Source organism: Hippichthys cyanospilos, chromosome 15 (genome assembly GCF_059441005.1).
Source record: "Hippichthys cyanospilos isolate Australia breed blue-spotted pipefish chromosome 15, RoL_Hcya_1.0, whole genome shotgun sequence".
NCBI lineage: Eukaryota > Metazoa > Chordata > Actinopteri > Syngnathiformes > Syngnathidae > Hippichthys > Hippichthys cyanospilos.
This window is the reverse complement of record NC_142383.1, coordinates 15,559,062-15,580,379: the sequence shown is the minus strand read 5'-3', so window position 1 is coordinate 15,580,379 and position 21,318 is coordinate 15,559,062. Positions and strand designations below refer to the sequence as shown.

Here is a 21,318-nt window from a genome sequence, read left to right as displayed (position 1 = left end):
TACATTAATAAAATTTTTTCATGTAATGTAATGTATTTCACTGAAATAAACAGTTTGAAATTAATTTCAGTAAGAAAAAAACAACAACAAAAAAGGTTAATGACAATGTCCATAAAAATGCGCCAATAATCACAAACCCGTCAATCCCAATTTTGATAAAAATGATTGAATCCTTTTCAATCCTGCTTCTTGCGCCAACAAAATTATTCGATTATTTGAATATACATGAAATGACCAGGCGCGATTTCGTGTTTCACTTTGAAGTATATGATCCGATGAAATGCTCTCCCTTGAATCAAATGTTTCCAAAAGAAACGGCACATTTATAATTCAACTTATGAAAAATGAAAACAAAAACGTCGGAATCGTACCTTCTCCGAGTGAGCCCTAGCATACCCAATCGAATCAAACAGAATCGTTTTACCTTCAAAGGTTTCGAACCGCGTGTATCGAAAACCCCACCGAATATTTTTGGTGGAGGAATACGCGCCCCTCCGAATTAGGAATCTGCTCGTCGTATAACGTTAACTTCCAAGTGCTGCCTCAGACGATACGCTAAGTGCCATAACGCTAAAATGCTAAATAATATATCGGGTGATATACTACGTCATGACGTGAGTCGTAAATCGAAGAGCGAGTCTCGTAACATCGGAGCGCGCCGGTGCATTTATACGAGCGCTCCTTCAGGTTTTGGATGGGGTGAGCCCATTAAGACGACTTTGCCGTTTTAGAATCCGTTCCGGCTTTCCGCCCCCTCCGACCGTGCCGCCACTCCCGCCCGTTTCCCGTTAAGTGAAGGAGTGATGTTTCAGAGATGGATAGCATTTCCAGCACTTATCGACTTGGGCGGCGGCGGCGGCCGGGCGTGACACCGCGTCAGGATACATTAGCCGTGGGAGGGGGAGGGCGGGGGGGGGGGGGCTTGACAATCTTCCCGAAGAATGGAGCGGCTACCCAAGCGCGGAGGGCAAGATGTTAAAAGACGCGGCCGTGCCGAAGCGAGGCATCGATCCCGGGGCCTCGTTGCGCCGCTTCCTGTGTTTTCATCGCGGGGGGCAAAACAACGTTTCTAAACGCCGTCTCGTCTCAAGGGAGAGTCGCCGGAATGTCCAATCGCGCGGCAGTACGGCGGAATGGTGTTTAGGTCGCCCGTATCGCAAACGAATCTGCGTCCTACCTTCCTAAATTGTCGTAAAATATGAACACGATTTTATTTTCAAGGCGTTCTCCATATACATTTATTTAGTCCGAGCTTTTTCATTTCTAAGACTTGCATAAAGAAAAATAGATATAGCAGTTTTTCAATGCGGCAGATTACGCAGATATAATTTTATGCGTTGCAAGATAAAACTCAAAATAAAAGCTTTCATGCAAGAGTTAGTTCTCGGATGGGAGCCTTTTGTCAACTACAAGTCCCATAATGCATAGCGAGAACAAAGAATTACGGGAGCCAGGCTAAGCCGCCCGATGAAGTCATTGAAAGGCTTGCAAATGTCATAAGGTGTCTGCTAGCGCCCCCAGTGGTTATGGGGAGTCAACATAAAAATTTCTGTTGCACCCTGTCGGCGACTTGCCGTTGACAGGATTAATACAAAAATTGGGGGAAACGCATGATAAAACATCGGCTTTTCAGGATGTCCAAAATTAACAAGATTTCAGATTTTTAATGGCAGTAAATGAGCCTGACATGGGCTAAATTCGAAAGCAGAATGTATTGAAAGTAAATATTGAAAGTAGACATGTTTTGACAATTCTAAGCAATATTTAGTCTCCTATTTTTGCATTTCTAAAAACGCAAATTTCCATGACCTATTACTGTTTTTTTAATTGCCGACTTTATTATCGTGTGGAATGTAAATCTGCTCGGGGAAAGTGAACGAAATAAGAATTTCATTGGCTAGTGTGACTACGCATATGACAATAAAAATCTAAAAATACGCCCGTACCTGAATTATAACGCATTTTCATTACAACGCTTACTCACCCTGGAAATAAAAACGGATTGACGTCACCACCTGTAAAAACCAGGAGGCACCTTGTCACGTGATTTAGTTTCTCTTCAACCTTGGAGTTTGTATCTCCTTTTAACCTACCGTTTTATGACCTCCGCCATCGAATAAAAAGGCGAAAATGACGCTTTATGTTGGGCGCTAGATTATCGTAAGCCCGTGCCTCGTTTACCAAAAGCGTGGGAAAGAACATTTCACGGCGTGACGGCGTTTAATTTCGTTGAAGTGAGCTGTGCGTTGAAGTGTGTTTCACGGTGCATGTATTGCATTGTGGAACCCCCCCCCCCCCACGCCCCCCCCCCCCCCCCACCCTCTCACCAACCACCATTACGAACAGCAGATGGAAAAAAGATCGACTTTTACAAAAGGTCAGCGTTTGTTGCCGCCCTCCATCTTGGAAGTACTTTAAAGACGCGCGCAGCTGCGGGATTGGCTCGTTTTCCAAAGCCGCCGCGTCCTCGCGCTAGAACGTTTCACTTTGAGACATAGCTACTTTATTTGGCGTCTTAAAACCGTCTCTGACACAATTGAGGTAAAATACCCCAAGGAACAATAATTACCGTCTCGGCACTCTCCGTTTTATTCCTTGAATAAAGATAGTAAGAACGTGGATTGTACTTTCAAGAGCAGAATTCAAGAAATTCAGCATCATCCATGCCATGATTTCCGTCAGAAAGGACAATAATTATGGACATAATTAGAAAATGCCGGTACAGTGGACCCCCGTGTTACAGCGTCCCTGGCTTACGTTTTTTTCATGGCCCTCTTTATGGTGTTTTCCCGGTTTTGCGACAAAAACAACTGTCATGACCCTAGGGGCTTGGCTGCATTTGTGTTGTTTTGCCTCATCTTTATGGTATTTTCCCAGTTTTGCAACAAAAACAACTGTCATGACCCTAGCGGCTTGGCTGCATTTGTGTTGTTTTGCCTCCTTTTTATGCTATTTTCCCGGTTTTGCGACAAAAACAACTGTCATGACCCTAGCGGCTTGGCTGCATTTGTGTTGTTTTGCCTCCTTTAAATGCTATTTTCCCGGTTTTGCGACAAAAACAACTGTCGTGACCCTAGCGGCTTGGCTGCATTTGTGTTGTTTTGCCTCTTCTTTATGGTACGTTCCCGGTTTTGCGACAAAAACAACTGCTTCATGTTCCAATCAATTTGCTCTTAATTTGAAAAGAACAAAAAAAAAAAAAAAACTGGCATTTCAAAGCACTAAACCATGTTCAAACCTCCCGCGACCCCTGAAGGGCCTTCAGCTACGCGTATAGCAAAAACCGCAGAGAAAATGTTCCCTAATATACCAGTAATATTTGATTGACATGTAACGATTCAATCATGAAGCGCTGAAGCAGAAAATTGTGTCGGTGTGAATCGGTGTAAAACTTCAAACCAAGGCAAACGAGACACTGTAACAGCTTAGCATTGAATTGCTTCATGCTCCAATCAATTTGCTCTTGATTTGAAAAGAATGAAAAAAACTGGCATTTCAAAGCGCCAAACCTCACATGACCCCTGAAGGGCCTTCAGCCTCGCGTATAGCAAAAAACGCAGAGAAAATGTTCCCTAATACACCAGTAATATTTGCTTGACGTGTAACGATTCAATCATGTAACACAAAAGCAGAAAATTGTGTCTGTGTGAATCTGTGTAAAACTTCAAACGAAGGCAAACGAGACACTAACCGCTTAGTATTGAATTGCCTCATGTTCCAATCAATTTGCTCTTGATTTGAAAAGAATGAAAAAAACCTGGCATTTCTAAGCACTAAACCACGTTCAAACCTCCCGCGACCCCTGAAGGGCCTTCAGCCTCGCGTACAGCAAAAACCGCAGAGAAAATGTTCCCTAATACACCAGTAATATTTGCTTGACGTGTAACGATTCAATCGTGAAACGCTAAAGCAGGAATTCGCACACCCTTCTTTCATTTCTGATCATTTTTGTCTCCCTTCGACTCCGTGGCGGCGTTGGGCGACGGTGGAGGGGTTTCGGTCTTTAAACGTTGCAAAGTAATCACGCGGCGCGCCGCATCGGCGTAATACACTTCACACGCTTGACACAAAGGAGCTTTATGCGCGCGCGGCAGGCGAGGAGGGCAGCTGGAAAATGACCTCGGCTCTCCGACCGCTTTACTTGATTCGCTTCAGAGTTCAAATCAAAACGGCGCCTTCTATATGGAAAATGTCTTCAAACTTTCTTTCGGCCGTGCATGGAGAATGTTTATGGGCACGTCAGCCATCTTGGAAAATAGGCAGATGTGACACCTTTTTTTTTTTTTGGCTGAAGTAAAGGGAAAGAACTGTGGCGGTTGTGCAAAATTATTGATATTAATCATCATTCATTTTTCTCACATTATTTTTACATTAAATCAGATACCTAGTCATAGTAGCATTTACGCAAAAAAAAAAAATATATATATATATATATATATTTATTTTTTTTATAATTTTTTTTGGATAGATAAAAGTATTAAATTGTGGTTTTCACTTTTTTGTTGCGTTTTTAATTATTTTTGTATACATAATTTTAATCATGGTAATAATAATAATAAAACTAAAAATTGTAACAAACATACAATATAATATAATGTACTGTAATATAATAGTAAATAAATTGATGAAGGAGAGTATTAAATTGTGGTTTTCACTTTTTAGTTGATATTTTCACATATTTTTTCATAATCATAATTTAAATCTTATTATTAATATAAATATAATAAACAATATAAAAAATATAATATATAATACATTGCAAATTTGTAAAAAAAAAAATTGAAGAAAAGTATTACTTTTCAAGTATTGGTTTTTACTTTCTAGTTGATTTTTTAAACATATTTTTCATCATTTTTTAATCATATTATTAATAATATAATAAACATTACAAGAAATGAATATAATATAATACATACTTGTTATATTATATAAAATATTTTTGTCTTTTATATTTTTTCCAAACGCTAAATAACATAATATAAAAAGTTTAAAAATACATTCATAAGCCAAATTGTTCTTAAATAGGAAATGGTGTATACGCTACTTGTCTTCATTAGCGCAAAGAGTCGTTAGCGCCAAGATTGTTCTTCGTCTGCCCTCATTAAATCTTTCCTGCGTCTCTGATATGGCGCAAGCGCACCAATTAACGCTTATTATGGGCTGCGTGATTATGGTAAATATGCTAGAAATTTCCCACTTAACGATGGCCCTCCTTCCTTCTCCCGAAGCAGGCAGGAAGTCGACGTTCTGCTCCGCTTCTTTCGTGTCTTCTTATTGACTTTGATGGATAAGTGAACAGAAAGAAAAATACCGACATGAACATATTTTTTTTTTTTTTTATTCATGAGATGGTTTGTACAGCTCTGATTAATATTAATTATATATTAAAAAAAATACAATACCAGATAACACGTCTGGATCAAATTTTATGCTTTGGAAGGATTTTAGTCCGAGTTGTTAGCGGAGAGTTTTCACTTCGTTTACATATACAATTCCAGGTGCATTTTTGAATATTATTTATAAAATTGTATTTACGCCATTAAAAAAGTGCACTTTCCGCAACATTGCCACATTTTGCCCCTCCCATGATGCCCCCACTTAGTGGGTTTGTTAGCACCTGCTGCTAACAGGTGGGGCAACACTTTGAGCGATCAATCTTGCAAGTGGAGGTAGAGATGCGACCCCCCCCTCCAGGAGTGGCTGGGCATGAACTTTTCACCCCCCCCCCGAGGGTCACAAATCGGTAATTAGCCCTGCTAGCTTACGCGCACTTTTTGGATCCACCATCACCTACGTTGAAATACTCCTAATATATATATATATATATATATATATATATATATATATATATATATATATATATATATATATATATATATATATATAATATGTGTGTGTGTGTGTTTATGTACAGTAAATAATATGTATGTATATTGGTATGTATATTTACGTAGGTATGTAGATATGGTTATACTTTATATATGTGTATATATATATATATATATATATATATATATATATATGTGTATGTGTGTGTGTGTGTTTTTCCTTTTAAGTGTTTAATTTGGTGTATAATTTGAACTGCATATCGTTACCATCCGCCAGCGTGAAATCAAACAGAAGACAGCTGCGTCGGCACGGTAATAAACTCCTCCCCCGATGACATCAATTTTAACCCCCGCCCCCCCACACTCACGGGAGCTCCCAAAGCGGCGGGCGGGACCGACACGCATTCCGCCGTCATCATCCGGCTCGTTTCATCGGGCGGGTTAGCCCGGGTCGCGACGACGATAAAAGGGGTTTTCTCCCGGAAAATGAAATGTGAAAATGGCGCGTCGTGGGCTCTCCGTTTCAGAAGAAAATCTTTCCGCTTCGTGTCGGATAGAATTCTGATAGAAAGTATCGTTAGGAAAAAAGGAAGTATTCGTTGGCAGTTTGCCCCCCGCCCCCTTACACACACACCTCTGAGTGCAGAACACCACGTGAGGTGCACTGCCCCCCCCCCCCCCCCCCCCCCCAAGCCCATTTGTCCCCCGCTGCTTTTTACCGCTTCTCACATCACCAAGAATTTTCCCCCTGTTGACTTTTCCTGCACCCATTTGGAAGAGAAATGCGCTTTCAAAAAAAAAACACATTCTGCCTTTGTGATTTTTACGTGCGCACGATTACAAATTAATCCTGGTAAGATTAGGATTTTTTTTTTCCCCCTCGTGGATTATCTCAAGATTAACACACTTTTGAAACAATACGGCTTTATCTTATTATTTTCATTCTCTTGTGATAATGCGTAAGAAAAATATTCTTTTTGCGCAGGTGGGATAATCGGTTTTGACTCAATGACAAATCGAATTCTAACAATTTATTAGTTGCTTCTATTAACCCCCGGGGCAAATTTTGACCCAAATCGGGCTTTTTGATGTTTTTGATGTGTGATATCAAATGAAAAGCATGAAAAAAAAACACTAAGAGGCTAAAATGTTGCAAAGATTGTCAAAACATGACGACTTTCAATATATGACGTGCTGAAGTTTCTTCTAAATGCTTGCAAACGGGAGGTGTCAAATTTAGCCCATGTCAGGCTCATTTACTGCCATTGGAAATAATTTGGACAAATTGAAAACCCCATTTTTTAACATGCATTTCCACCGATTTTTGCATTAATCCTTTCAACGGCAACTTGCTAACGGGGCGCAATAGAATATTTGGTCTTGACATCCTAAAAGATGGCGCTATTGCGCTTGCGGCCAATTTATGACTTTTACAAGCCTTTCAATGACGTCGATGATTGGCTTAGCCTGGACTCCCAAAATGCAAAAGTCTTCAAAAGTCATAGTACTGCAATTATGACATAATAAATGTTCCTATTTCAATTTTTATAGATGTATAAATATACAACGTAGTTACTTTTGCCATCATTGCATTTTCACCATTTTTGTACATAAAGAGGTTGTAGGTTCCCCCCCAATTTTTTTTTTTTTAATTTTTATTATGAATGGATAGCGCTGATGCCACTGAAGCTTTTGAGGGGTTAAAATCAAATATATATTTATCTTTGAGGATGTTATGACCGTTTCAGCCCAAAATGGGTGATATTAAGGCCAGGCTAGTGAAAAATCCCCGGACTTTCAGGGGTTAATTGTATCCAAGCCCGGCGGCTGGCACTGAATGAGTTTAGTAGTTAATAACTATTGTAGCCACTTGTCCAGCATGCTAACACTTTTGCGATTATGCTAATTCTCCAAACTTCGATTTTTTTAAAATGACATAATTAAATGAATTCAATGTATTGCACGCCCCCAATGACTAGTATTATTCTCTGAATATATAACTTTTGGATTTTTGGGGGGTATCCTACCCAACTACACTTATGACAATCGGAAAATATCGGAAAATATCGGAAAATTGTCAGAAGTCAAATGTTGAATAATCGTAAGCGTCGGGGGTGAGCGAAGGCGGCGTCAGGTGACGCCGAGCCGATTAGCGCTCACACCTCCCGTCTCGCTAATCGGCGACGCAGACGCACACGATAACCACGGGGACGCATTCCTCGCGTCAACATGGATGTTAGCAGAGGATTAAGCCGACCGCCGATTAGCCAGATTCCATCAAGTTCACTGAGAGGAGAAAAAAAAATCACAAACATGTCACAAAGGATTCTCGTCAGATGCATTTTTACATATTTACAACTGCGAAAATTCACAATATTTGGATCATTTGAAATGAAAAACGATATCAGAACGATTCCTCAATTATGAAAAAAATGATTGAATCATTTTGCGCTTCTAATATAGCGAATAACTATTCAACCGATAAAATGTGTATCTTGAAAATATGAGCATTGAAACGAGTCTTTTATCACCAAGACAAAAAAAACAAAAAGTAATTCAAGGATGTCACCGTCGAATCTTTTCCCACCCGAAGATCTTGTCGATTACGCAATCGAATAATAGAATCGTATCTGCGTATGTATGTAAACGTGGATCGTCTTCCACCGGTGTCCCCTCTCTGTGTTTTGCTGTCCAGCTGTTGCCTGATGGTAAAAAAAAAAAAAAAAAAAAAGGGACGGACACCCAGAGAGAAGTACCCCCCCCCCCCTCCCCTCCCCCCACCAATTGCGTTTCGCCTTTCTCTCCCATGCTGTCAGTGCCGGAGTGGCGCTGGACCGGGAAGGACTTGAGGACCAATTCTCCATTGCTGGCGAAGGATTTGAAAAGCGGCGTGGCGGCGGCGCCATGCTGGCTTTGCTTCTGATGGCGCTGCTCGGCCCCGTATCGGAAGGTGAGTCAAAACCAGGACAATTGCAACTTCCTATTAATTATATAACTTTTATTTTGAAAAAAAAGTACACCTATGCATGAATTAAGTCTTGTGAAAAACACTTGATAGTATTCCCTCACTATAACGCCCTTCGCGGGCTCACTGTTTTGCGGAAATCTTTTTCATCAAGGTTTGAATTTCGAGCACGCAATTCAATGAGAAATCTGAGAAAAATCCGAGTACCTGTCGGAGAATTGTAAACTGTGTGGCTAGGGGTTTTATTACTTTGGAATATATATTAAATGGGGGGAAAAAAAAGAAAAAAAATATGTTAATGTCAAAATGCAGAATGATGAAAAATCGAATAAGAAACATTTATAATAACAAAATTGCTTATGAATGAACAAACATGCCTGTACGTGAAAAGCTTTCTAGAATAGACAAAACTATATATTAAACATCAAATATATACTGTAAGTAAAAAAAAAAAAACATACTGTGGAATAATGAAAAAAAATGGAAAAAAAACTACCATACAAAATAATATTTAATAAAAAAAAATAGAATTAAATATAATAAATAAAAATAACATAGATATAAACGTCTATAAACGTCTTCCATAGATATTAAAATGAACGTCCTGAAAATGAGCAAGTGGCTAACTAGACACCAAGCTAATGTCAACAAATCTCGCTAAGGAGCTACGCTAGTTTGTGGCTCGTATCAAAACTTTTCATTGAAACTTCATAGTTATGACAATAATTTTACACATGCAGCTTGAAGTACTTGTCCTTTCTAGCCGCTACTTTAATCATTCAACACAAGAAATTTTGATTTCTAATAATAGATTTCAAAATATAGCAAAACAATTGCTAAGTTCCTTGGAGTCGTGGAGTGAATACCTATCGTATGATATATTACTTACATACTCACTTGAATAATTCTCCCATTGGCCCACGTAGCATAATAATCGCAAATATCCACTAATTCTCTCGGGTAACCGTTTTATGTATGTGGCGGCCATGTTGGCAGGGGCAACTTCCTGATATTGAAAAAAAAGTCATGAATTTGCCAACAAATTTCAACACCAATATACTACATTGAAAAGTATATATATATATATATATATATATATATATATATATATATATATATATAGGTTATTTTTTTCTACGGCGCTTTTCTGACCCTCCGCATACTCCTTTTGTGAAGCGTTTGAAGATAGACAGCCAGTTGTCTTTTTACGATGAATGCCAACAGTGTCCTGCTGGCTCGTAAGGTTGTGACAGGCGGGTGACCCCCCCCAATCGGCCATCCCGAGCCCCCCCCCCCCCAGCCCTTCAAGCGGGGCACCTCGGCATTTGTTCTCTTTCTAGTCGGGGAAAATGATTGACGGCCGACAAGACGCAGTATTGAAAAGATTTGAGCACGACTGGGGCGTTCCCGTGGGAATCGCGTCGAAAATCGTGCATGGTTGGGCACCATGGCTAATTTTTGATGTGAATTAATTTTTTCGTGTGATCATTTTGCATGGAAATACCTAATAGTTTTCTAGTCCTTTTTTGTGTGGTACCATCCAAGCGCGCAGACATTTTGGTGGAATAGTGCTAAAGATGCCGAGCAGCTGTAAAGTCCAGTCGTGTAACTTTCACACTTGGCCATGAAATAGCTCCCGTGCTTCTGCTGATGACGGGTGCCCCCACCACACGGTCTCTTATCGTAGCACATTTTTACCCTCGTGTTACTCATTCGCTGCCATTGACGGCGAAAGACGTCAAAATTCCTTTATAGTACTGTGGACCAAATTTGCCGTAATACTCCAAAATAAACCGCATTGAATTGTTTCACCAAGTATCAGCAAAGGTTCTTTGCATTTCTTATCATCCGAAACATCTCAAACAAGTTAACCCCTTACTGGACACAGCGGCTTTTTAAGACATAGCCATCAACTGGTCTCTACCTCCATCTACTGTCTCAAAGTCAAACACAAGTCAACAAAGAATTTTCTGTTTGAAGGCCGTTCAACGGAATGCTGCAAAAATTTCAGGAAAATCAATGCAATAAATCCTATTCAAATGTATCTCAAAAATTGTAATTATAATGGTTTTATATGGTCCAAAATTTGGACAATGATTATTTTTGTACACAAAATCTCGCATGCCCAACTGCAGCCACATAGAAACTTTTGCAATTTTGAAATTTTACACGCTTGAATGATCTGCCGGACATTTCAGCTCCCTAGTGTTTTTTTTCCCATTGATTCTATTATGATATCATAAAAATAATTGAAGGAATTTCAATAATTTGTAACATAATTGTGAGACTAAAAAGTGTATACATTTTTGTATTAACATTTTTCAACTCAAACGTAACCCTTTGGCGGTGTTTTGTCCAATTATTGGATCTTTACGCCAAAGACATTTCACATCGAATGGAAAACATTAAAAGAAGACACTAGGGAGCTGAAATTTCAACCAAGACCTTAGTAGTCATCAGTATTTAGACAGAAAATAATCATATTGTTCTATCTCACTAGCAATGATAAAATGGGAAACTTTTTATATGTTATAAACGTAACCCTTTGGCAGTGTTTTGTCCAATCATTGGATCTTTACGCCAAAGACATTTCACATCGAATGGAAAACATTAAAAGAAGACACTAGGGAGCTGAAATTTCAACCAAGACCTTAGTAGTCATCGGTACTTAGACAGAAAATAATCGTATTGTTCTATCTCACTAGCAATGATAAAATGGGAAACTTTTTATATGTTTTCGTGACATTTAGTTCATTCCTAAAAGGTAGAGCAAATCGAATTTTGTCTTGGTGGTTGTCCAAAACCAGCGTCTCACTTTGTAGCCCGCCTGTGTTATCTTTGTGGATATCACGCCTCTCTACAAACCTGGCAGCCGCACGTCACATTTCTAAGCGCAAATCTGAGAGGCGTCGGTCCGAGGATGCGCGGGGCCGGAGGGCGGCCAAGTGCCGGATCGTCTTGTCGCTTCCCGACAGTCCTTTCTGCATCTTCTCCGCCCTCGAGTCAAGGCGGCTAAACACGGAGCAGGTTGCCGGAACGGTGGAAACAGATGACCCGGAGGGGGGGCGGAAGATGGATCGGAAGGCGCGCTCACCCGTACGTCCCATCTTTGAAGCCTGGGGGGGGGGTTAACGACCCCCGTGGCAGGTTGCTCGCCAGCCACTCGAGGGGTCGGAAGGCACCCCAGAGACACACGGAAGATGTCTCCTTTGAGCGGGAGATTTACGACGGACACCTGGAGGAACTTATCACGCTCGTCGTACTCGGAGGACCCCCGATTGAACGGTCGTTAGAAATCGGCTCTCGGAGAAACCGGCGTGACCGGACTCGGGCCCAAAAAAAAAAAGGAATTGGGCCATTCCTATATTTTATACCGCCATGTGTTAATGGCGTTGAATTTGTTGACGTTGAGTCTTCAGGATTCAGTATTTTGCTGCGACATCCCTTCCAACTGATTCCTCATGATTGTTATTTGCCTGTGGAATTCCAAGGAATTTGTAGCTGTCCTGCACATCCGTCATGGTGATAGTTCACTCTCTTCGGTTGTGATTTTTATATTTTCCTGCATTTGTCCACACTTATTTAGTCCTAATAATGTATTGCCATGGAAAAAAATATCTATGATAGCTTTTAGAGATAACAAATACAGTATAGTGAAAAAAAAACAAAACATTAATAAAACGTGAAAATCTCAAAATCTCACATGCTTTTTTGATAGCCATTCAGAAAATTTGTCATGTTCACATTTTTATTTAAATATGACAACATGAAACGTTTTGTAGGACTAGAAAACAGTTATTTAAAAAAAAAAAAGATTGAAACATTTGCTATTGTTTACTTGTTTTTCTGTCTCCGATTGAGTTGCGGTGTCGCATATAAATATATAAATACCAATATGTATGAGTAAACATAATCGAAACGCATTGTTAATTGTTTGGTTTCCAAAGTGGAGAGCCCACAACATAGCGGAGAAATGTCACAGTAACTTACATGCATTAGTGCGTGTGTGTGTGTGTGTGTGTGTGTGTGTGTGTGTGTGTGTGTGTGGAGGAGCAACAGCCTGTGGAATGCGTGGGGGATGCAGATCAGATTTCGGGGTGACCTTGAATGCGGCCGCCGCTGACATAGCAAGTCTGTTTGTTGGCTGCGCTTAACACCAAACTGTCTCCGGCCTGATCAAGACTTTTTTTTTTTTTAAGCTTTTTATCTCTCTTTCATGGCATTTTCATATCGCGACGCTATCGCTTGGATCTGCCATCGTTGTCAAAGTGCTTCCATGACAAAAGATAATCTTCCTCAGCTTTGCGGAATCTGTTTGACAATATGAAACCATTTTGCTTTTGTGGTTGCTTGTACTAATATATATATATATATATATATATATATATATATGTATATATATATGTATATATATATATATATATATATATATATATATATATATATATATATATATATATCTTAGAAATATTTATTTATTAGATTTTATTTCTAAAAAAAAAATATATATATATATATATATATATATATATATATATATATCTTAGAAATATTTATTAGATTTTATTTCTAATGTGTATATATATATATATATATATATATATATATATATATATATATGTGTATATATATATATATATATATATATATATATGTATATATATATATATATATATATATATGTATATGTGTATATATATATATGTGCATATATATATATATATATATATATATATATATATCTTAGAAATATTTATTTATTCGATTTTATTTCTAATATATATATATATATATATATATATATATATATATATATATATATATATATATGTATATATATGTGTGTGTGTATATATATGTGTGTGTGTATATATATGTCTGTGTGTATATATATATATATATATATATATATATATATATATCTTAAAAATAAAATGTTTTTTTTAATTTTTTTGTTTTGCATGTGACGACTCCGCCCCCAAAATGTCCGACTTCCGGAGTTAACCTACCTCTGTGCTCGTTTGATTTAAAAAAACAAAACAAAACAAATGCTGATAGAGGCAAAATGTAATCTAAAATGGTTTGATGACCTCATAAAGCGTTCATCTTTCGTTTGTGTGCACTTTGCTGATTAAAAAACATGAAAAGGGAAGAAAAAAAAAAGACAGCAAGGTCACTTTTGGGAGTGTGCAAAATTCCCTCGGCTTATCTCGGAGGAACACGCAGTGCAACTTCAAGGGCACAACAAAGATGACTCACATCAGGCTGTCTCATTTATTTGTATGTTTTTTTTATAAATATCCTCCTGTTATTTCAAACGGTATATTTATTGCTCATCATTCTTGACGTTTTGACCGTGACTGCGCCGTTCACATGATTTGTCTTTTATAGCACCGGAGATGGAGTGGCAATTTTGCAAAGTGGTAGTTTATAGTGCGCATTTTGTCCACTAGAGGGTGCGCATGCACTTGCGATAAAACGGCAGATTGCAGCAGTTAAAACACTTTTCTGAAAAAAGTGGGACGAGTTCGGTGATTAAAAAAAGACAAGAAATAATTCTGTTTGTTTTTAAATGGAATGGATTTATTTTTTTTACATTTGATTCATTACCTTTACTTTTAAATTGCATTTTATTTTGAACATAATTGAATTCAAATGTATGCACCTAGTTTGTTTTGATGACATTTCAATAAAGTTCTTATCATTTTTTTTCCATTTAAAAAAACATCCCTAAACCGGTATTTTTTTTAAATATTTTAATATGATATTGTAGTTTTGCTAGCTTTCTTTGCATTCAACTCTTGTGACACGATTCCACTCGGCGGATGTGGTTACCATGGTGACGGTTACAAAACCCGCTGCTTGCCCGCATCCTTGAACCTGCCCATTTTTCTTTGCGTTCCTTCCTCTGCGTGTGTAGGCAACTTGTTGGACAGCATGCTGCTGCGGAACGGCCGCAAGCGCGAGTCGGAGCGACGGTCCGAGGGGAACAGCAGCGACAGCGCGCCGCCGTCGCCCCAAACCGTGCTTTGGTGTTTCTGCAACCAGCACTGCCCTGAAGACTCCACCAACAACAGTTGCATGTATGTGACCATATATATATATATATATATATATATATATATATATATATATATATATATATATAAAATTGTGCATAAAACAGGACGGACGGTTACTGTTTCACCATGGTGGAGGAGGACGAGGAGAGCGGGCGGGCCGTCTACGCGTCCGGCTGCTTGGCCCTGGCCGGGTCCGAGTTCCAGTGCAGAGTGAGTGGGCTCCATGCCCGACAGGGCCGCAACAAAACCCATTTCAACCCAATTCCTTTGATGGAAACACACTTGAAACTTGAACTCAAATTTAAAACCTAGAGTGAAACCCTAATCCAGATGTGAAACCACTGTAGTTCACAGGTGTCAAAGTCAAGGTCTGGGGGCCAGATCTGGCCCGCTAAGTCATTTTATGTGGCCTGTGCAATATTGATTTACCTCTACGACCAAAACGAACCAATTACTATCCCTAGATAAATGTATGACTTTAGCACCAAACTAATCAATTTCTTTAGGGCTGGATTACTTTATGCACTGAATTACCTAAAGTAATTAATTACTTTGTCATTAATTCCTTTCGTATCAGCCTCTTAAAAACCTTTTTTTAGGCACTACATTTAAATACTTTAAATATATTATGAAAAATATGAATAAGTATTTGGGATCGAATGTCTTGACGTAAAAGTATGTCTTTGGCATTGAATGACTTGGGTTGTCGTGTGTTGTTAATGGACAGGACTTGTGGAGCACTCATTCCAGGAAAACGCTGGAGTGCTGCAGGGATCAGGACTTCTGCAATCGCAACCTTCACCCCGCTCTTCCTCCCTTGACCTCAGGTACCGACGATTGGAATTACTAAGATCTTCTTGAGTGCCTTCCTCCGATCGCTGTCTGCTTTGTATGCAGGAGTGCAAATCACAAAAACAAAACTAAGCAAACACAAAAAGGTAAATGTGAACTAAAAACACACCTTAGCAAAGATGAAATGCAAACAAAAACTACAAAAGATAAGTAGACAAGAAGAAAAGCAGACAAGTGAAAAAGAGCACACAAAAGAAAAAGAGCACACAAGAAAAAGGAGCACGCAGTAGAAAAGAGCACACAAGTAAAAAGGAACATACAAGAGAAAAGGCACACAAGAAAACAGGAGCACACAAGAGAAAAAGCACACAAGGAAAAGGAACACACAGGAAAAGAGCACACAAGTGAAAACGAGCACACAAGGCTCACAAGAAAACAGGAGCAGGGTTTTTTATTTTTGTGATTTGTACTTCCGGGCCACCGTAATTTTCCAGGTTATGTACATAAAACGAGAAGCCCTTTGTTCAAATAAACATCTGGCACTTCCGAGTCAACACCCCCCCTTCTACGCTTCACTAAAACCAGACAAGAAGCTTTCATTCATTTTCCCCACATGTCGTGTTTGCTCAAACAGCGGCTAGCCGGGGGGGGCGGGGGCTGACTTGCGCAACCTGCTGGCTGGGCTTGTTCTCGCAGTCGCTAATGAAAAGGACAGCCTCTCCCCGGGGCCCGCTTCACTTTCTCCACTCCAGACGGATGTGAGATGTCTGTCGGTCCATCTGTTTCCAGCTTTCCACGTGGGCGTCGCGCACACCCAGCAAACCGCCATCACACTTGCCGTTCATTTTTATACTCCGGCAAGCACTTTGTTTTAGCCTTTAGGAAGGAAGTGACAGCACATTTGTGAAGTTGCTTGCAGGGAAACGAGAGTTGTTGTTTGTCCTGTTTGCCTCTATTTCTGGAGCCTGACAGGAAAAAAAATACTGCTGAGACATACCAGCTTGTGAATTCTTTCTATCCATCCATCCATCCATCCAGATTGGTTTAGTTTTGGATTAGGGTTGTCACAAGGATAGCAGAATTTGCATCCAGCAGCAGACAGAAGCACACGGATGTGAAAAGATAGAGAGTTGTACACAAAATGTACACAAAAATCTAATAAAACGATATACTATCGTAAACTAGACTCCAACTAGACTCGGAAAGCTAGACTCATAAATCTACTCGGAAAACTAGACTCGCAAAATTAACTCCGGGAAACTAGACTCATAAATATACTCTGAAAGCTAGACTCACAAAACCAGACTCGTGTAACTAGACTCAGACAGCTACACTCGGAAAACTAGACTCACAAAGCTATTTGGGAAGCTTGACTTGGAAATCTAGTCTCGGAAAGCTAGTTTCTTAAAACTAGACTCTTACAACTAGGCTCAGAAAAAAATGTGATGAGCCTCTTTGAATACTGTCTGATATTCGTCCTATGTGGGATAATAAAGCAAACAAAGGTCGTCTCGTAAAACTCTCAAGACTCTCCTTGAGCAACGAGACTCGCACAACTAGACTCATACAACTCGAATCGAGGACATTCGAGTCTCTTTGAACTCCGGATATTCCTCCCATGTGGCATAATAAGGCAAACAAAAGTTGCTAAATACATAAAAGCGACAAATACACGCCCATAGCAACTGACTAGGATGTTGGGAATTTCTCAGTTTGAGGTGAGTTAGTTCCTCATTGCCGCTTGGGTTAGGGTTGTGATTTTTTCATAAGCGTTCTCAAGTGCCATTGTACGTGTGAGTGACAGGATCACGACCGGCTGAAAGTTTAGAACCCCCCCCGAGCTGCTTCCGGAGGCATGCCGGGGTGATATGCGATCCTCAGCGGGAAAGGGGACGTGATCGATCCTCGGCGTGGGGCTCGGTCCGGTTCTGGAAAATTTGCAAAATGTTGCCAATGTTTTTTTCCTTCAGATTACGTAGACAGCGGTGCCCACTACTTGGCTCTTCTCATCTCCATCACTGTGTGCGGCGTCTTCCTTGCAATTGTCTGCGTCATCTGCTGCGTCAGGTGATGCTCCACTCTGTATTTTGCCAGAAAGTATTTGGACTTGTTTCCTTCTTAATTGTAACTTCTGCGCGTCGCACGTGTGTAGATACAAGCGGCGGGAGTCGGAGCCGCGCTACAGCAACAACCTGGAACAGGATGACTCTTACATCCCGCCTGGGGAGTCACTTAAGGACCTCATCGAACATTCGCACAGCGTGGGCTCCGGTTCGGGGTCGGGGCTCCCCTTACTGGTAGGGCAACACCACTGCACCCTTCACGCAATGATTGCTGCTTGTGAGCAGAATATCAACTGCGGACCTCCAAAAACATTTTATCCAGCAGAAACATGAAAGTGTTTTCATGTGTTCGTGAAGGGTTTTTAAAATAATTACTTTTCAAATATATAACTACACATTTTTTCAAAAACTAACTATATTTGTGAAAAATGCTCTCTCTTGTCTGTTATATCATAAATAGTTGACCAAGCTAGCATGCTAATGTACGTAAACTAATGCAGTGATCCTAGTTGAAATGCTAATCGCTAGCTTAACACCTGTTGACGATTATTGCATTTTTCAGCACTTAAATACATTATGCTAAATTAGCACCTCTTAATGATTATTGCTCCACACAGTAGATGAGTCAAAAGTGTAAAATTGTAACGAAAACAAAATGCTAAAAATGCTATTGTAAAATAATAATAACAGCAACAAAATCCAATGCCCCACTTTTCTGTTATACAATAAACAGTAGCCTAAACTAGCATATTAACATTCACAAACAAGTGTGCTACTTTCTAGCTTAACACCTGCTGATGATTATTGTACTTTTACTCAAAAATGTAAAACCATAGAAAAATAAAAATACTTCAAAAAGATATAGTAAAAGATATACCCTCCTTCTTTCTTGTGATCAACAGTAGACTAAGCTAGCATGCTAACGTTCAGAAGCTAACGCAGTGATCCTAGTTGAAATGCTAATCGCTAGCTTAACACCTGTTGACGATTACTGCATTTTTCAGCACTTAAATACGCTTTGCTAAATAAGCACCTCTAACGATTAATGCCCCACACAGTAGATGAGTCAAAAGTGTAAAATTGTAACGAAAACAAAATGCTAAAAATGCTATTGTAAAATAATAATAACAGCAACAAAATCCAGTGCCCCACTTTTCTGTTATACAATAAACAGTAGCCTAAGATGGCATATTAACATTATGCTACCTTGCTAGCTTAACACCTGCTGATGATTATTGTACTCTTACTCAAAAATGTAAAACGATAAAAAAATAAAAACACTTAAAAAAGATGTAGTAAAAGGGTACCCTTGTACCCTCCTTCTCTTATGATTAACAGTAGACTAAGCTAGCATGCTAACGTTCAGAAGCTAACGCACGAATTACTAATCAAAAGGCGCCAACTTAACGCCTGTTGTTGATTATCTCACTTATTTACACGGTTGATTACGCAAAGTTGTTAAACTAACAAAAAAAACTACTTGTCTGTTTTAGACTAAGCTAGCATGCTAATGTCCGCGAGCTAACATTCTGATGGCTAGCTTAAATGTTATTAATGCTGTTAAGTCACACACCTCATTGATTTGTGTTCGTCAAAGTGCGTTTAGAATATCAGCAGCACACTTTCATGGCTCCTTGAGGCCAACATCAGGTTTACGTTCCGCAAAGAAGACTTCGGCGCCGGAATAAATCCTTTTTTGCGCGCAGGTTCAGCGCACCATCGCCAAGCAGATTCAGATGGTCAAGCAGATCGGGAAGGGGCGCTACGGCGAGGTGTGGATGGGCAAGTGGCGAGGCGAGCGCGTGGCCGTCAAAGTCTTCTTCACCACCGAGGAAGAGAGCTGGTTCAGGGAGACGGAAATCTACCAGACCTTCCTCATGCGACACGACAACATTTTGGGTTACTCCTCTTCTTTTGTTTCCTTTTCTCCTCTTTCTTCTTCCACTTCATCTTCTTCCTCTTCCACGTCTTCTACTTCATACACCGCTTTTCTTTGTCTTTTCCTTTTCTTCTTCTCTTCAACCTCTTGTTCTTCCCGCTCCTGTTTCTTCTCCTTTTTTTACATTTTTTCTTCCTCCTCTTCTTGTTTCCTTTTCGTCAACCTCCTTGCACTACTTTTCTCATTTCTTTCTTCTTCCTCCTCTGGCTTTTGTCTGCCTTTTCTCCTCCTTTCTCTTCCTTTCTTTCTTCTTCTACCTCTTCTTTCTCCTCTTTTCTCCTTCTTCTTCCACTTCTTCTTCTTCTTCCTCTTCTTGCCTTTTTCTTCCTCCACCTCTTTCTCATTCCACATTCATGTTTTTCCTCGCCCTTCTTCTTCCGCTTCCTCTTTCCTTCTTTTTTCTCCTTCTTCTTCTACCTCTTCTTGTCTTTTTCTTCTTCCACAACTTCCTCCCTCTTCTTTGGCCTTCTTCCACCACTTCTTGTCCTTCTCAATCTTCTGCTTCTTCCTCCTCTTCTTCTTCTTTTCCTTCTTCTTCCTCCTCTCCTTCTTTTCCTTCTTCTTCTTCCTCCTTCCTCTTCTTGCCTTTTTCTTCTTCCACCACGTATTCCTCCCTCTTCTTCAACCTCCTTTCACCACTCCTTCTCCCTCTATTACTTCTTCTTCCTCCTCTTCTCTTCTTTTCCTTCTTTTTCTCCTTCCTCCCTCTCCTTCAACCTTCTTCCACCGTTTCTTCTCCCTCTTCCACTTCTTTTCTCCTTCTTCCTCTTCCACCTCTTTTTCTCCTTCCACATTGTGATGTTTTTCCTCGCGCTTCTTCTTCTGCTTTTTCTTTCCTTCTTTTTTCTCCTTCTTCCTCTTCTTGTCTTTTTCTTCTTCCACCACGTACGTCCATCTTCTTCAACCTCCTTTCACTGCTTCTTCTCCTTCTCAGTCTATCGCTTCTTCTTCCTCCTCTTTTTCTTTTCCTTCTTTTTCTCCCTTTTCCTCCTCCTCTTCTTCTTTTCCTTCTTCCTCTTCTTGTCTTTTTCTTCTTCCACCTTCCTTTTTTTCCTCCCTCTCCTTCAACCTTCTTCCACAGTTTCTTCTCCCTCTTCCACTTCTTCTTCCTCCTACTTTTCCTTGTCTTTCTCCTTATTCTCCTCCTCCTTCTTCCTTTTCTTTTTCTTCCACTTGTTGTTCTTCCTTCTCTTCTCCTTGTTCTGCCTCTTTTCCTCCTTCCATCGCTCCTTCTTCCACCTCTTGTCCTTCCACGTCTTCTTCTTCCTATTCCTCTTTTCTTCTCCTTTCGCTCCATCTCCTTGCCCCCTCTTCTTCTCACGCCGCCTCTCCTTCCGCCCTCCCGCTTCGGCGGCGCTCAGGCTTCATCGCGGCCGACATCAAGGGCACGGGCTCGTGGACGCAGCTGTACCTGATCACGGACTACCACGAGAACGGCTCGCTGTACGACTACCTGAAGTGCAAGACGCTGGACGGCGGGGCCCTGCTCAGGCTGGCCCACTCGGCCGCGTCGGGGCTGTGCCACCTGCACACCCAGATCTACGGCACGCAGGGCAAGCCCGCCATCGCCCACCGCGACCTCAAGAGCAAGAACGTCCTGGTCAAGAGGAACGCCACCTGCTGCATCGCCGACCTGGGCCTGGCCGTCAAGTTTAACAGGTCCGCCGCC

General features: G+C 40.2%; 1 protein-coding gene across 1 annotated transcript in view; it reads left to right on the top strand.

Annotated features, from left to right (window-relative positions):
• The window catches only part of bmpr1bb (bone morphogenetic protein receptor type 1Bb), a 32,956-nt gene that overhangs the window by 10,631 nt on the left and 1,007 nt on the right, over nt 1–21,318 (top strand). Inside the window, exons 3-10 of the mRNA XM_088435088.1 lie at nt 8,645–8,778; nt 14,714–14,876; nt 14,960–15,065; nt 15,583–15,682; nt 17,618–17,714; nt 17,800–17,944; nt 19,417–19,609; nt 21,011–21,308. Of these exons, the coding sequence (XP_088291214.1) occupies nt 8,733–8,778; nt 14,714–14,876; nt 14,960–15,065; nt 15,583–15,682; nt 17,618–17,714; nt 17,800–17,944; nt 19,417–19,609; nt 21,011–21,308 (1,148 nt within the window). The 5' untranslated portion in view covers nt 8,645–8,732. The remainder of the gene's footprint in view (nt 1–8,644; nt 8,779–14,713; nt 14,877–14,959; nt 15,066–15,582; nt 15,683–17,617; nt 17,715–17,799; nt 17,945–19,416; nt 19,610–21,010; nt 21,309–21,318) is intronic.